This window comes from Lepisosteus oculatus, chromosome 5 (genome assembly GCF_040954835.1).
Source record: "Lepisosteus oculatus isolate fLepOcu1 chromosome 5, fLepOcu1.hap2, whole genome shotgun sequence".
In the NCBI taxonomy this organism is placed as follows: Eukaryota; Metazoa; Chordata; class Actinopteri; order Semionotiformes; family Lepisosteidae; genus Lepisosteus; species Lepisosteus oculatus.
Window position 1 is genome coordinate 20,594,317 of NC_090700.1, and position 17,393 is coordinate 20,611,709.

The window sequence follows — 17,393 nt, forward strand, 5'->3', positions numbered from 1 at the left end:
ACAGAATGGTACGGGTAGGCTTTTGCCAAATTGAAGTGCTGTGCATTGTACAAGGACAGAGCACAGGGCACAGGGCTGCAGGGCTTAAACACCAATGTCATTGCTGTCCTCTTGTAGGTAAATAGTCTTTTAAGATATCTTTCCATAAATGGTGTTGTTTACATGACCAGCCTCATTTATACCTCCTTGTATGAAAGCCATCACTAAAAAAAAAAGCTGCAAAAAGAAAAATATGCACCTGTAGGTCATTTCATGCCAAGTTACTAAAATGGAAAGTAATGAAAATGAAAGGAATCTGCAAATTTCAGTGTGTTGGGAATTTTGCACAATTAACACGGGCAGTGCTGGTTCAGTGGTTAGCATTGCTGCCATACAGCACAGGGGTCTTGGGTTCAATTCCTGGGGTTCCATTTGCATGCAGTTTGGATGTTTGTCCCATGTTTGATTTTGGATTCCTTCAGATGGTCATTTCTACCCAGTGCAAAACCTGGTTTGTGTAAAATTGGCCCTGGTATGAGTGTGTGCCCTGTGAACTACCGACAGCCTGTCCTGGCCAGGATTGCACCCATTGCAAGATGGGATAAGCTCTGGCTCTCCTGCAACCCTGTATTGGATAAAGCAGTCTCACTTGTAGTATAGGCCTCACCTTTCTCATTCCAAAATCTTCTGATGCTCTCCCAATGGTTATTTCCAAACTAGAGCTTTGCTTTAAACTGTGAAACTATTAGATTTCACATCACTTACAAAAAATGTAAGCAAATTGCCCAGTGCACTAACTCACTCCATTCTCCAGACTCACAGCGAAAACACAGGAATCCTGGATCAGTGGCAGGAGCTTATCGAACAATGAAAACAGTGTGGACGTCATACAAAATCCTCACAACACAGGGCTGATTCAGGCTTAACAATGAGTAAGGAAGGAAAAATTGTGAGGAAAAGTCAGGACTAAAACTGGGAGGCATTTCAAGACATGGAGAACAAGAGCATTTAGACCTACCCATGTTCTTGAAGTTCACTCCTGGGATGTTCCAAGACAAAGCTAGAAGAGGTTTCTAGATGGATCATCTAATAATCAACCAATGCACACCAAATGAACCACTGCATTTCTAACCTTCGCGTATGTGCATTTAAAACTGGACTTAATGTTCTTGCAATTCTCAAATCAAATCATTAAACAGTACTCCATATGAAACCAAAGAAAGTGCAAAAAAATTTCAACTCCACTTTATTTTTTTCAGAAAAAAAGTTTAAAAATGAAAAAAAACAGATTTCCTAGTGATGAGATCATGTTTTAGTAAAATGTGAAAAACTCAAGTTCCGAGTCTTTTACCACAGGAATGTAGAGAAGTGGCTGGAGCGGGGAAATGAAATACAGACGTGAGACATTACTTTATTCTTCACACATGTAAATGTTTCTAACTATTCAATTACACCACAGTATAACACCTTGGCTTAAACCAACTCCCAACACAATTGTAAATAAAATATAACTCACACCCAAAAAAGAAACAATTGTTATTTGACTTCCAAACAGAAACTTCACATTTTACAAGTGGTTATGGACCACTTTTTCACAGATAAAAAAAAATTACAATCACAGAAAGATTAGCCTCGTTTCCACAAGCAGATAATTTTCATGACATACCATGATGTTTTTTCATCTTCTGCATACTGTATCAGAATTGACTATGCTCCACTAGTTTAAAGCTTTCTGAACAGACCCTTTCCTCAATTAAAGGATGCACATTGTTTCTATCGCCCCGTTTCCTTCAGCCAGGCACTTCCCAGAGGAAAGACAGTGAATCACTATGTGCACAGAGGTGTTTCCAGTGTAGGCTGTTTGTGTCCACTTCATGGAACTCACCACAACCCGATGAAATCTTTAAGAAGAAATACCTTTCTTTCCCCAAAACACATAAGTATAACCCTTTCCCCAACAATACTTTAGGGTCCATTTTATTAACCTTGTGAAACATTACCATTTCCAGAAATGCAAAATCTCTTTTACAGCCACGTAACTATCGTGCCAGAGATTAAAGTCCTAGTCCTTAAACACTAAGCAGACACTTTGGGTGAACTACGCAGGTTAAGAAAAGCAAACTGCTTTATGTTGGGTGCAATTTACTTTTGTGCCGAGACAAAAGTATTAATTTCAACATTCACAATTTGCTTTTGGATTTAAGCTGTTTTTCAAATGAAAAAGGTTCATAGTCACATCCAGCTGAATATTTATCTTGCTTACATTTGCAATTAAGCTTTTGTGATTTGTCTATCCAGCAAATAGGAGATATATGGGCCCTACACTGGCCAGGCCAATGCACTCCATTACTGAAATGCTAGGCTAGTCTTCTCGGAGGTAGGCCTCGGGAACATCATCCTCTGAAAGGGCATCTCCTTTCCCAGCTTTCTCAAAGGCTCTGGTGGCTGCAGCTTGCGCCGCAGTTCTCTGGATCTCCTCCACCTTCACTTCAGCCAGCTGCTTCTCAGCCTCCGAAGAAAGCCGCTTCATTTCTTCTACCTGCGTCTGGGCCATGTTCAGATTGGTGCGTGCCGTGACAGAGGCCTGGTCTGCTCCTGAAAGACCAACCATAAACATGGCGCTTGAGCTCTGACAGCCACCCTGTCCTTCCCTTTACACAGTGGAACAAAAGAAAACAAACCACTGTGGCCTGTGTGAGTTCCACCTGTCAATGAGATGGATCGTTACAAATTAAGTGTGGGACCATTTACGTGCCAAGAAGACACGTAACACTTATTGGCAACAGAAAACCACTGTCACTTGGACAGTGCTATAATACGATATCAGTTTCAAAGAACCTTTAGCTGGAGAGAGATGTCTTTTAATTCTGCTGTCAACAGTTTCTGATACCTTAAGACAGCAACGTATTTTACAGACTACAAGACTATTTTAAAACTCGTTAATCCACTTTTTTGCTTAGAATTTATTTTTATGTTGGAGCAAGGCTTCGTTTTCTTTTACTCTGTACAACCAAAATTGAAAAAAAGTTATTTAAAAAATGCTTAAGGAAAAAAAATCATAATGGGAATTTAGTAATCTGCAAAGGATTCTTTTTGTCTACAATGGAAAAAAACCCAACGTGCTTAATATAATGATTATATAATCAGTAATCTAAAAAGGAAGTACCATTATTTTTTAGAAGGGTTACTGTGTAAAACATGTAAGAGGAAACTCTCTACACTCTGTCAGTGATGTCACACTCAATTCAGCACTATTCAGACATCTGATCCTGAGTCTGAGTTCAGACGGGAAAAACGCCAACAGAAATCCTTATTGCTTGTAGGTAGAAGGAAAAATAACGTGGAAATGTAATTTCCATAAAATATCTCACTTTCATTTAGTTATATTTCATTGCTTTTAAATGGCTAAAATACATATTTTATGTATTTTAGCTGGGCAGAGCGGTGGCACTGTGGCTAAGGATCTGCGCCTGTGGCTGGAAGGTTGGTGGTTCAAATCCCACAGCTGGCAGGGGATTAACCCTTAACCCCAGCTGCTCCAAGGGCGCCATATAAATGGCTGACCCTGTCCTCTGACCCCCAGCTTCTCTCTCCGGTCTGTGGACAAATTCCTAATGCAAGAAATTGTATAAAGTTATCTTATCTTGTTTTTATTACCCCCCAGTTAACCAGTTCCACCTCCTGTTTTCAAAGATAAATCCCCACCCACCGAAGGTAAATATCATTGTAGTGAATGTGATTTCATTCTTGACTCCTAAGTTCCTGAATTTGAATCTGGCCATCTGAATGTTAACCCCCTTACAATGTTGATTGTTGCTCACTGTTTTTGAGTGTTTAGTTCGAGAGGGCTTATGGAAAAGAACAATTGAGACATCTATACATAGAGCACTGTTCCATACAGCCTGCACACTGTCACATTAAAGGAGTACCATTATGAAAACTCAAATCAAAGCACACCTGCATTATAGGCAGCCTCAGCAGCCAGCTCTGACAGGTTTATTGCATTCATCCAGTTTGATTCAAAGTGTCTGCATGTGTCCAACTTGTCGTTCATCTGCACAGAGGAGACAAAATGACAACCTGAGATTTTCTATCACATCGAGAGATAGAAATCAGCCATGGCTGAAGAAATGGGAGGCAAAAACTTTTTTTTGCCTTGTCAGTGGACAAAAAATCAAAACCATAGTTTATGACCTGCAAGAAATGAGGCACCTTTATTGTAAAATATAAATAATAAAATAATTTATTATTAATAATAATAACAAATAATAAATAATAATAATAATAACAATATCAATTCTCACTCCGCTTTTAGTGGATCACTGCGGAAGAGCTTAAAGAATTTCATTGCTTACTTCTCTTTGAATCAAGGTGTTTTTTTGCTTAGAAATCTGCCAACATAATTTATCTATTACAGCAGGACTCAGGGTCTCCCCAAAGATGACAGGGAATCAACTCAAGATTTGTATGAGGCCCAATGTACTACCGAACTTGCCTGTACACTCTGAATAAACACATTAAAAACTGTTTTTTTGGAAATTTTGAACACAGGAAGTAGTAATTTAACAATGTGGAATCCTTCTTTGCACATATTAAAGAATAGGCCAATGGGCTGGGCTTCTTCAAAACAAAGTGGTGAGAATATTTAGACTTGAAATTCAACTGCAAAGAGAATCTGTCGATGGACACCAGCAATTAATTCTTTACCCTCAGACGAGGCTGACAAAAAGGAACGCAAAGCCTACCTCCACACGAGCTCCAATTATAACCTGCCAGATGGCATCCTCCTCCGCAGGGGTGAGTTTACCAATTGAGTTCATGTAGCGCTTCTGCAGGGCAATCAGCGTGTGCACTGCCTGCAGAGACAGACAAGCCTGCGTCAACACCAGAGAGAGGGATTGCTCCATTAGCAGTACAGACTGCCCTGGGCTTTCAGGAATTCATTGCGGAGAACTACCAATAGAGAACAGCAGAAAAACACACTGCAAAGAATTGGCTCTTCCAAGTACCCCTAGCCCATTGATAACACATGGATGCGACACTTATTTCCACCTCTGTTGTTCTTTTAAATGCAACAGCTGTATGCTTATTAAAACAAAACAGGATCAGTGGCCAACACAACAACTGACGTGACTGGACGTCAAATGTTTGCCAATTAACATTCCTTAGATTTCAGTGACATGAAATATGCAAATAGTTTTAGGTAAAGTACAGCACAAACCAATTCACTAATTTGGAATGTTAAGCTTCAAACAACACATTAACATCTAATTCCTGATCATAATAAATAGATTTGAATGTTACTTTATGCTGTAATCTTGCATCTTTAACAGGTATTACAAAATTGAACAGATGTCTTATTTATGGATGATGACTGCTCTTTCTGACTATATTATGCTTGATTCGTCTACCAGTACAATCTTGTCAAGCTTTACGCTCCCTGAAAGTGCTATCGTCGGGAGGATTAAAGCCTCACTACACTCCTGGAGGAGTTCAGCTGCATTCACATTTAAAGCTAAGCTAAGATAAACCACAACAAAAGGAGGCGGACGCCATCCAGTCGGCTTCCCGAGAGATATAAAGTTCTAAGAAAACTATCCAGGAATCATCACTGCAGATAATGAGTTTTCACACACCAGTCCCAAACCACAGTCATTATGTCTTAACGAAACAGGAAAGGTGTGCGTTGTAGGTGGATGCATACATTATTGCAATACATATTTATAAATCTTCTTTTAAAATAACAATTAAGCATCCCTTTGTGTTTAAATTATTAGGCCTCAAATAAGAAATAGTGCAATGAGAATGCAGTGATGCTATGGAGCACATAGCAGTTAAATAATAATAACAAATATCAATCAGCCCTGGGACTTGCCTTACTATGAGCAAATTAAGTTAGATAATACAACTTCCCCACTTGTCAGGAAACATCAAGAGAGATTATGTGATGTAATTAATTTTCTGTGAACAATTCTGCTTTTTATAAATAGGCAATAGGTTACAAAGAGTGTGCTAAAAGTAATGCATTCATACATGTATATTATATTTTAATATATGTGTATTTGGAGTACGTTTCTGAGCTCAAAGCAATGCATCCAATGTTCCCCACTAAAGTACTCACAACTGTCAACTGACGCTCAAAATGTTCACACACACAAATCCACATAAGGTAAGCTGTGTCATAAAATACCTCTGTATCGACCTCTGTAGATAAAGCCACATTTAAAATAATACTAAAAGAGAATCTTTGCCCCCTCAAATAACATCTAAATAAAAGAAAGAGTGCCAAAATCCACTTGGCAGATATACAAAGGGAAATGTAATACTTCTACAGATATGGAATAATGCAGCTCTTTAGTCTACATTAGATTACACTAAAGTCCCTTCAGTGCCCCATACCTGGTTTTGTTAATGAGGAATCCCAATAGTGAAGACTGTCTGTAGTATCAGGGTATTCACTCACCTGTCCTTCTCTCCTACCTACCTCTCTGCTACTCTGTTAATCCTCTTTTACAGTCTGTCTTTTAAGTACACAACTGGTCACATGAATTTGGCTGGTCAGACCTGGGAAATTTCAGCCTCAGAAGCTGTCAGACATTTGGGGTCTCAACTCAATAGGATACTGCTTGTGTACAAAAAGGAGTGGCAGACCCTTACAAAGGACAGGCTCAGTGTCCACAGCCTGGCCAAAAAAAACTGGGCAACACGGGTAGACCTGGTAATCCAGGGAAGACAGGCCGTACTCCCTCTGTCAACAAGGAGAGGCAGAGACAGGGACACTTTCTGCTACACTGCAGTACAGACTGTGGGATTAGAGAAACATTCTTCCCTAAAACAACAAATCCAGTTCCAGACTGACCAGAAATCAGAACATCATACTGGGGGAGGGGGAGGACAGCCTGGGATATCCTGTCATAGCCTGAGAAACAGACAGCGAGCTTTTCAAATATTTGTATTGTTCTTAAATGTTTGTAAATGTTTTGCTAATTGTTAGTGCTCAATCATGCCAATAAGGCTCTATGAATTTTATCCTAATCAGATCACATCCAGCTCTGAAAAGATCTTATCCCCTTCTGTCAAGCAATTGAGACAACATTGATGCCAGAACAGATCTCTGTCTCTTGATAAGGGGCGACAGAAAAATTACCTAAAATGCAAAGTTATAAATAACACACAACAGAAACAGTCAATTACTGTATTTCTTCAATTACATTATTTACATACGTGTACAGAAATTGACTAGAATTTATTGAATTTTGCATTATTGTAAAACTGAAAAATACTTCATATGTAATGTTATTTTTGGCCAATTTACTTCTTCTTAAGCACCGACTGTGTCTGGGGAGTTAATTCAACCACAAGGCACTCTTATTTTGAAAAATGGCAAAGTTCACACTTACGTAATAATGTTTTAGGGCAATCAAGGCTCTTTTGATCCATCAAGAACCTTGTGCTCTCTATCTATGCCAACACAAATTAAACCCAAGACGCTGATGAAATCCCCACATACCCATAAATACATATCCTTCCTTGCTTGCCTTTTGCTTTAAAAATCCTAGAAATAAAACAATGAAATTAATAACTTAGGGCAACAGAACACAAATTGCAGATTACATCCAAGGTCTGTATGGAAAAAGTGAAAAACTTTCCTTATTTGCTGCATCAACATACAGAGGAGTAAATGAGGACAAATGTCACAGACTGGCCATTGTAAAACATTGGATAATAATGATTGATGATACATGGCAGATTTAATCTACTATGTAATAACTGGTTATTCACAGGTTGTCCCAAGAGGACTAATCGGTTTCTGTCTGGAAGTGAGATGTTCTAGTGGTGACAGTGTAAATGCTATCAAACTAGAGCCACAGAGGCCTCAGAGCTGCCCAGCATCTACCAATGTGTTTGACACGTCTGTGACAGGACTTGATTTTGCAACACTCTCCACATTTTACAGCACAAATGAGTTGATTCATGCTGACAGAAAAGGAATTTTAAACATCCTTTGTTCTGAGCTATGAAGGATTGTGCAACATTTAAATTTGAAATGATTTAAATGGACAGATAAAATTGACATCCAGAAGGCTATCCAGAAGTTACAGAATTTCTGTTTCTGGAGGGAGATGTAAACCGCTGGCTAACACAACATTTTAGCATTTAAGTAGAACATTCAAAAGTTAATTTAAACAGTTACAGCTTAGGAAAGAATGTAGACAACTTTCAGGGCTGAGATATAACAGCAATGTAACAGTCTCATAGTCTGATTTTGTTTGATCTCTGAAGCTCAATAAGGCTCAATAAGACTAATGTACTTAGTCATTACTGGAGACCTTACTGAGACCTTTATGGAGAATGTGGTCGTTGCTGTGTAAGTAGTGTTGGTAGACCAGTAGGTGGCCTTTTTCCCACTGGACCAAAAGTTCCAGACCATTGCCCCACTTTGGTGACTCAGGACACTGCTGTTGGAGGAACTGGAAATCCTCTCTGGGCTTGAACAATCCCAGCCTGTTCAGAGGAAGGATATACATGTCTATGCACAGCCTTCCTCTCCCTAGGAAGAGGAAAGCTGAGGAAAAGCAAAACGTAATGGAATGGAAACCACAATGAACAGCACCTGAAAACACTGAGGTGCAGAGTGAGGGATTGTGATTCTTTTGTCAAGACATGGGCAGGAGATACAAGGACAACACTATATAGATCAGTAAACGAACAATGTCTTTCTATTCAGATTACAGCATTATCTACCGTTATCTGCAAGGCAACCAGCAGATGACTTATGTCCTGGTTATCTTGGAGAGCTACTTTAAGAAAAACATGCAATGAATTCTTGCAAATCTATGCTCTTATGCCAGATTTTTGATGACCAAGGATGTAAAAATTCCCAGACATACAGTAAATGTCCAAATATTTAGTTAAATCACTGCAGCATTGCTTTGTATTTTATCAAAAGCATTACTGGTACATATTTATACTTTGTTTTATAACTGATTATTTGAGATGTTTGTATTTCTTAAGATTTTTCTATGCCCTGACATTACGAATGCAAAGCACCCTAAAAAGTTCAGCGAACCAAGACGCACAAGCATACTGTTGCTAGTAGTCTCTGCAGTATTAGATACACTTATTTATCATATGTACAGTATTTAATGTAACTATATGAAGTATTATACTGTACATTTTGGTTTGTGTTCCTTTCATCTTCATGTGTACTTAACATGCTGGATATGCTATCTTGTGTTTTTAAAATGTTTCAAAGTTAAAATATATTCAAGTGCTCACCTTAATGGGTTATTACAGTAATCATTCAGTATATACACAGACAACATGATTTTACACTACTGCAGACTGATGTCATTGTGTTATGGTTTTATTATAGTTTAAACACATTGATCCTTACAGAGAATGTGCGATACTTAACTCCCTCCAGGGAACATTTATGTCCTCCTGGTCCCCATTAACCCCATTTCCATTATAATCAATTCTGAATTTATCGGAAGGACAAGCACCAAAGAGTTTGCTATCAACAGCAAGAAGTTAAGACATAAGGCCAGTACAGTCCAGCAGTTTCAGTTCTGTATCTGACGTGTAAATGAGGCATCTGGTATATGTGTGTGGTGGTATATGTGAACTGGAAAAAGAAAACTTCAATGAAGAAAGTAATACAGAAAATGTGCAGAAATGCTAATGTGATTTAACTCTTTCTGGCTTGTCAGGACATTAATCTGGGCTTCTGGTCTGGTTAGTATTATGAACTCATGTCTAAAGACATTTGACTGCAGAATGGAGTTGAACACAGGCCAGAGTTCATCTAAAAGAGCCAAATGTTAACTGTCTGCCACCAAATCAAATGAACGTTGGCCACAGTCAAGGTGCACACTCTGCAAAGCTGTCTTTTGTGAGAATAAAAAATGGAATTGCTTCTTTTGAGTTTCTCCACACAGAAATGAAATGAAGAGTTTTTCACTACACTTGGAATTTGTACATTTGAAACTGAATCATCATTCAGTCCTTTATCATATATCGCATTAAACCTTGTATTAAAAGAATTTGACAACCTAATAACATCACATGGGTGCAAAAAGATCTCTGCCTGGACTTTTAACTGCAGCTGCCGGTAAATACTGATCTCCAACAACAAGAACCTGAGTTAGTTCTCTATCAATGTCATCATTCCTACAATATATGAGCGAGTGTTACTTCTCATTACCCAAAAACAAAAATTCAGGCAAGAATGGCTTGAGGTAACAGACAAAAGAACTGCCTCTTACTATGTTTCTTGAAGAACCATTTAATGGTTTCTGAAAGTTAACATCTGACAGAAACTAAAAAACTGCTATACAGTGTAATGTGGAGAAAGTCAAATACTAGCTTTCACAATTCATTTCCACTCAGAACACTGTGTCAAAAACTGTTAATTATAAATAGAATTAATCATTAATGACTAGAGCACTTCAATAACAAGTTCAGTTAAAATACTCTGGCAGAAAAGATGAGGGTGCATGATGTGCATGATGGGATTGCCTTTGGGAGGGATTCACTCGCTCTCTCACTGCACATAACACCAACGGGCACAGAGGAGGCCACTGACTTCACTCTATTAGAAATAATTTAGGGTGATGCCATGGGAATCTGATAAAGCAGTGGTTCTCAAACTGTGGTACGCATACTGGCAGTGGTACGTGGAGTGCCGCCAAGTGGTACGCCAAATGACCCTGGAACTGTGTCGTGTGCGCTGAAAAATCGGGACGGGTTTTCATATTTTGTATTTTAATACGTGTCGAATACGCAGCATACGTACTACGATACAGTGCGCGCTAATACTTCGGTGGACACAAGAGATACTCTGTAATTCTATATCACTCTATAGGGAATGCTTGCTACGAATGCAAGTGACCAATTGTATTTAAAAAAAGCTACTGTATCTCCAGCAAATAGGGAGAAAGGAGAATGTGCGTGATTTTGGAACTATGCCAACGTTGTCAACACAGGAATGCATAGAAATACGTGCTACGAACGCAGGTAATCTTGTGAGCACACGAAAGCGTGATAACAGAAAAATATTTAAGAACTGTTCTAATTTGAGAAAAATACACTGAGCGTCTCTGTTTCGCTCCCATGCGCATGAAATAAAAACTTTAAATAAATACGGAAATAAAAATGGAAACGCGGAAAAATGCAAGCTTGCGGATTGCTAAAGCAGGAAAGCTACACTATTTTTGAAGAACCTTCTTTACCGTTGGCAAAAGAGATGACTTGATTATGTGTAGAGAAAAGGCTGCTAAACAGCTCGACCTGCTGCCCCCCTCCCCCTGAAAGACACAGTCATTCATAGAATTATTGAAATGAAGGATTATATCAAAAGTACGCTGATAGAGCGTGTTAAGATGAGCAGATGTTTTTCACTGCAATTAGATGAGTCTGTAGTTGATTTGGCCAATTTGCTCGTTTACGTTAGATACGAGTTTGAGGGCATGTCCCATGAAGACTTTCTGTTCTGTAAACCGCTACCAACAGGAACTACAATAAAGCACATATTTCAGCTTCTGAATGAATTTATCGAAGAGAATGGCCTCGACTGGATAAAATGCGTCTGAGTTTGTACAGACGTTGCTAGAGCAATGACAAGCCGACATAACGGTGAAGTTGCACGAATTAGAGAGGTTGCTCCAGAAATTAATGTACGCATTACAACATCCACCGCAAGACCTTATCCGTCAAGAAAATGCCTGACGATTTAATATCTGTTAGACTCTGTTGTGAATTGTATCAAGGCTTGAAAAATTAATTCATATCTGCTTTGCTCAACTAAACAGGCTCACCTCTCTCACTGAAATGGTGTTTTTTTATTAGTTGTTGTTAATGTTGTTTTTTTTCTGTAAAACACTTTGAGAAGCCACCTTTAAAGGCGCTATATCAAATAAAGTTTATTATTATAATATTTATTATATGTATGTGTGAGTGTGTGTGCAAGCGCGCTCATGTTGGTCATTGAGAATTTCTGGGGTTCCTATGAGATGATGACTTGTAGGTGGTACTTGGATGCTTTGGTTGGATTAGGGGTGGTACTTGGTCCAAAAAGTTTGAGAACCACTGTGATAAAGCATTTATGTAAAGCAGATGAGAAGTCACAGTAATTCACACATGCTAGAGAACAGTTTTGTTGGATTCCTGAAAACCCCACTTCCCTTCTGCAATGAGTTACATTCCTCACCTTAGCGTATTGTGCCAGGGCGTCGACTAAGGCAAGGGTAGTTTGGGAGAGATAGGTGTTGGCACTGTCCGTCACCAAGGAGGAGGCTCGCCTGATCAGTGCCTCATGGGACAGATTCTCAGCTTGCTAGATGGAAACATAAATACAAAAGACATAGACAAATAAAACATTTTCAAAATAAGAGTTTTTACCGCTTATTTGTTGGCAAATTACTATTTCAGTAATATACTATGATGTCACTTAGCATTGATAATACAGCTGATTTATTGGGTCAAAGTTCCCAACACCCGGGGTTCACTAGAGAGGCACTTTTCATTATTTCTACAATTTTAACTTGACAATTTCATAGTGGACGTTACATGATTTAAGATGCACCCCCCTGTCATTCTGAAATTAACTGCAATGGACAGCAGCAGGTTATGGTGGATTCTTCCAAGCAAACCAAAAAGACTACCTGGCTGAAATCCAACATAGACATGCAAAGCGACTGTTCATATTTAGGGCTTTTAATCCTAGATCAAACATTGCTTTGATGTAACATTTTTGTGATAATGCAGTTGCATGAACCACAAACTACATCTCTTAATCAGTGTCAGTTTAAAATGTTCAGGATTTTCAGATCACAATTTTCGGTGGCCTGTCACACAGTCTTGTGATTGGAACCCCTCTGGGGCCCCAGATGTTCTAGTGGCCCCCTTCTGTACAGTCCACAGTTCAATTCTTCTCACAGAGATTTACCAGATTTAGCAAAGTCACTATAATTCCTCATCTATTATCAGTCAATTTTAGGAATTCTCCTATTTCAATACCTGTACACCCAGATTTCCAACTTCACCATCTAACCCAGTCTGTTCTTTGCCCAATTCATAATATACGACACACCCTGGATTTAGCAATTGCAAATCACTATTGTTGCTTACTTCTCTTATCTTGAACTAGGCTTCTCTGACCACTTCGCTATTCTCTTTAAACCTAGATTTGTATGTTTCACAATTGCTGATCAGTTGCAACATATGGTCAAAACATCATTCTCCACCTCAGAAATATTGCCCAACTACATCCTATGTTGTCACTAACTGTTGCTGAAAGGTTAATGAATACTTTAATCTTTTCTCAAATTGACTACTGCAATGCCCTACTAAATCCACACTGACCAAACTTCAGTATGCCCAGAAATTAGGCAGCCAGCAACTGGATTTACAGTAGTTGGTCCATGAAAATTTCAGGTGAAAGGAAATGGAGGAATAATATTGGAGGCCCATATTTTCTGCAGTCTTGTTCACGCCAACAATTTGCCAATAGGAAAGGAGTACAAATACAAGTAGCAAATAAGTAGCACATTGGGAAGTCTAGTATGCATTAAAACTAAAGTGAATTCACCTTCAAACTAGAACCTTTGGAACCTTCTGGAAAAAACAATTCATTTCAACATAATGTCATCATCCACAGAAAACACATTTTGTGCACTGTTTACCTTTCTTTGTACACACTTAAGAGTGGCTTTCACCCTGAGCTTATTTTTTTTAATAATGTAAAATTCTTGTGTGTAAATCAAACGAAAAAAAATCATTTTTCATAGAGTGTAGTTCAACCTAATCTGAAATATCTAAAACTGGAAAGGATTTGGTCTTGTTTACACAGTATTATTTATATATTTTATATTTTCAAGACATTATGGATAAATGTTCAAGTCCAATTAAGTGTACAAAAATAAATGTAAACATAGTGAATAAGCGTTTCAGGATTATAGCTTTAATTTTGGTTTGGTGCACATACTGTAAAGTCAATCCTAGCAGACAGGCATAGCTGTTACTTCTGTATGTGATCTCATTAGCATGGAGTTCATTTATCTTACTTTGTATATGTAACTTTGGTAATGCCATAGACTATTCCTCGAGATGTGCAATGGAGGGGTGACGTACAGTACAGTGGCTGATGATATAAGGCCTCTAATATCTGTGCAGAACTCAATTTACAGGCAGATAGTACATCTAGGTCTATTAAAAGGAAAAGCATCTTTTAAGAGCTCACTAAAAGGAGGAATCTCACTGTGGGCCAAGTGTTCTTCGGTGCTGAAGATGGGACTGGATGTAAGAATGAAAAGTCCCCATACACAATTGCTTTTTCAGTTGGTGGGGTGGTTATTGTCAACTACAGCAACTATTTTACCTGCTTGTTTTGTACTATACAAAATACTACATATTGTAGACTTAGCTGTAAAAAAGACCTACTGTGGAAATTCATCTAAAGGTCACACATTTACACAGTACTATGCATTAGCTAGTTTGTCTCTTTTCAACATGTACAAAAGTATGCAATAAAAAGCAAAATTCTAACTGAGCTTGAAGTCAGACACCAATGAGAAGCTGAGGGGTTAAACAGTGCATATTTTCAAAGTGAAGACTGGCAAGTTTAAAAAAACAACAACAGCCTGTTTCTACTTTTTGAGTTCAAAGTGAAAACAGAGCAAAGTCCACAAGTACTGAAAGCAAAACAAGTGCCCGGTAAAAGCAAGGCATCCATAGACAAATAACTTTTTAAAACTATTACAAAGATCATTCAGACATCTCCATATGAAACATCCTTACTTCAAGTCAGGAAACTCAGTCTGACCTGCTCACTTAAAGAATTGCGCTTAAGGAATGGAGAGTCTTTACTCTTGGCAAAATGCTCAAAACTTTTAAAAAAATATATATTCTTACACTTTCCATACAAACATCTCTTGTATTTTCTTAGAATTGAGAAAGCCTGAAGCCTAAGGGTTCAACTGGGTAGAAAAGCAATTGGTGAGGACCATTCTACCTTTGAAAAGGGGACAGCACAGAGCCCCCCGCCCGCTCCCAGAGAGAGGAAGTTACTCCTCAGCAGCAGAGGAATCCGAACAATCCTGTGTCTGCTAGAACTGAGCACGCTCCAAGAACACCTGGAAAGAAAGGACATAAAAGGTATTAATGCATGTACACTGATCCCATGATCTGTGCCATTTCCCAGAAGACCCTAGGTAATCAGGTTTACCAGACACCCACCAATTTCCATTAAAAAAGCACCTCCTGTATTCAGTACTAAATACACCACATTAGTCTCCACTTCTGTATTTGGGACAATGCTTCACTAGGACTACTACACAGGTATTTTAAGACAAGCTTTGAAATGTTGCACTTTTCTTTTAAATCTTGGGTGTTTTTTAACTTTATTGTACCAAACAATTATGGATCCTAATGCAAAAACAACAGTCATTTAAATCTATAATCTAGAGACGTTACTCTGTGTAGTAAGAACAGTCTGCATATATAGCAGTGACCACTATCCCCTGTGTATTTTTATACTAGACTTGGTGTCTAGACACGAAGCGTTTCCGTTTTTCTCTAAAAATGGTAAATCACAAGTTTTGAATAGGTAAAATCGTGAATTTCAATTTTTGCAAATGCAAGATTTATAAACACATTTAGACTTTGCACTCCTGGAAAGTATTTAGAACAAACTAACATGTAAAATACATTAATAACCCTGATAAAAATAAACAAATCTGTCAACTCAATTACTTCGAACAACAATACTTGGCACCTTGTTTAACATCCAACTCTTAAATGAAGGGTATTATTGCTGAAGATGTTAGTGATTATGTATCTGTTCACACCGAATACATACGGGAACGCACATTACTGGACAACACATTGTCGATTAGAGCACATACTGTACAGTAAGTACACACGTTACTTTCTGTTGCTTGTTTACTCGCTCCTCAAAACTGCTCCTGCAAGCCTGGAAGTTGTTTCTTACTTCCGAGTGCTGTTGTTTTTAACAACAAGAAGTTTGAATGTCTCAAAGTTGCACTTGCGCGCGTACGTGAAAAAGCAGTCGATTATAGCTCAAAACCCAGGCTACGGACAGTACCTGAACAAGCCAACAGACTGCACTCCCCTTCTGAACGCCGCCATGACTGTCTCTACTCACAGGAAGTTTGTCCGACTATGAAGAAAGTTCCCTCTCACTCAGAAAGCCACTATGGCACAGAGTATTTGCGTCCTATATAATTTGATTGCAACGAAAATAAAGCATTTGGCAAATTTTTGACGTGATTCGATTTCACTTGCACATGCTGCTCATGTTACTCCTCAGCAATGTTTGCAACTGATCTCAAGCGGCGAAGTGACTGTAACGAATCACCAGCGAAGCCTCTTGTTAATGTTTGACTATGGCCGGGGACGGAGGCCTGCTAAAGTACCACCTTCTGGAAATAAGCTGTAATTGTTGACTGAAGAACTGATTTGCCTATCTGGAAGCAAGATTATCCCAAATTTTAGTTTTAGTCTCAATGTAGTGTTTGCTTCAACGTTGCTTTATGTTATAATCTTGGTGTTACTATCAAAAACTTCGATTTTTGAAATAGAAATTGAAATTCATTTTTAATAATAATAATAATAATAATAATAATAATAATAATAATTATTATTATTATTATAAAATTCATTTTTGAACTGAAATTAATTTATAAAAACATTTTTTTATCAGTTAAGGACAAAAAAGTATTTATTAGATGCTACCACTTCAAACATTGAAGTGGGACATACCTGTATATATGTAACACATATCTTTCAGTAAAATATTACTAATTATCCCTATACCAGATATTTAGAGTAATTGCTGAGATCTGATGACTTAGGCCTTACCAAACACCCACAGACGCCAAAATAAGAATCACCTTATTTCCCAAAATATTATGTGTACAAGGAATTTGATCTGGTGTCTTTCAATAATATATGTGCACTCCATTTAATAATATATAAACTTTACACACAGGTCTTCAATTATATACTGTACACTACATCCTGTATTCACATCTTTTCGTTAAACAGGGTGATGGGGAAAAAGCTATTCAGATTCTGGGTGGTTTTGGTTTTGATTGTAGTGTCTCTCTGAGGCAATGTTTTTAAACAGATGGTGTCTTTGGTGAGAGGAGTTATCGTCAATCTTTCCTGCTCACTTCTTAATTCTGAGCTTAAACAAGTCTTCAGTAGATGGCAAATGACAGCCAATGACTCTCTCTGCACAGCAGACAATGGGTTGTAATTCACCTCTAGAATGGACAGACGTGTTGCCAGACCAAACAGTAATAGAAGCTGTAAGAATGCTCTCATTAATGGCTCCATAAACCTAGATGAGAATAGTCTGGGAAACACTGAGTTTTTTCAGCTGATGCAGG

At 38.2% G+C, this 17,393-nt stretch overlaps 1 protein-coding gene across 1 annotated transcript; it reads right to left on the reverse strand.

The window, feature by feature from the left end:
* Positions 1–1,208: 1,208 nt before the first annotated feature.
* On the reverse strand, positions 1,209–16,362 carry diabloa (diablo, IAP-binding mitochondrial protein a). The gene is made up of 6 exons (XM_015342046.2): positions 16,085–16,362; positions 14,993–15,113; positions 12,191–12,316; positions 4,725–4,835; positions 3,937–4,033; positions 1,209–2,574 (listed from the first exon to the last, which is right to left on the reverse strand). The coding sequence occupies exons 1-6, from the start codon at positions 16,126–16,128 to the stop codon at positions 2,342–2,344; spliced, it is 732 nt and encodes a 243-aa protein (XP_015197532.1). The 5' UTR covers positions 16,129–16,362; the 3' UTR covers positions 1,209–2,341.
* Positions 16,363–17,393: the final 1,031 nt, after the last annotated feature.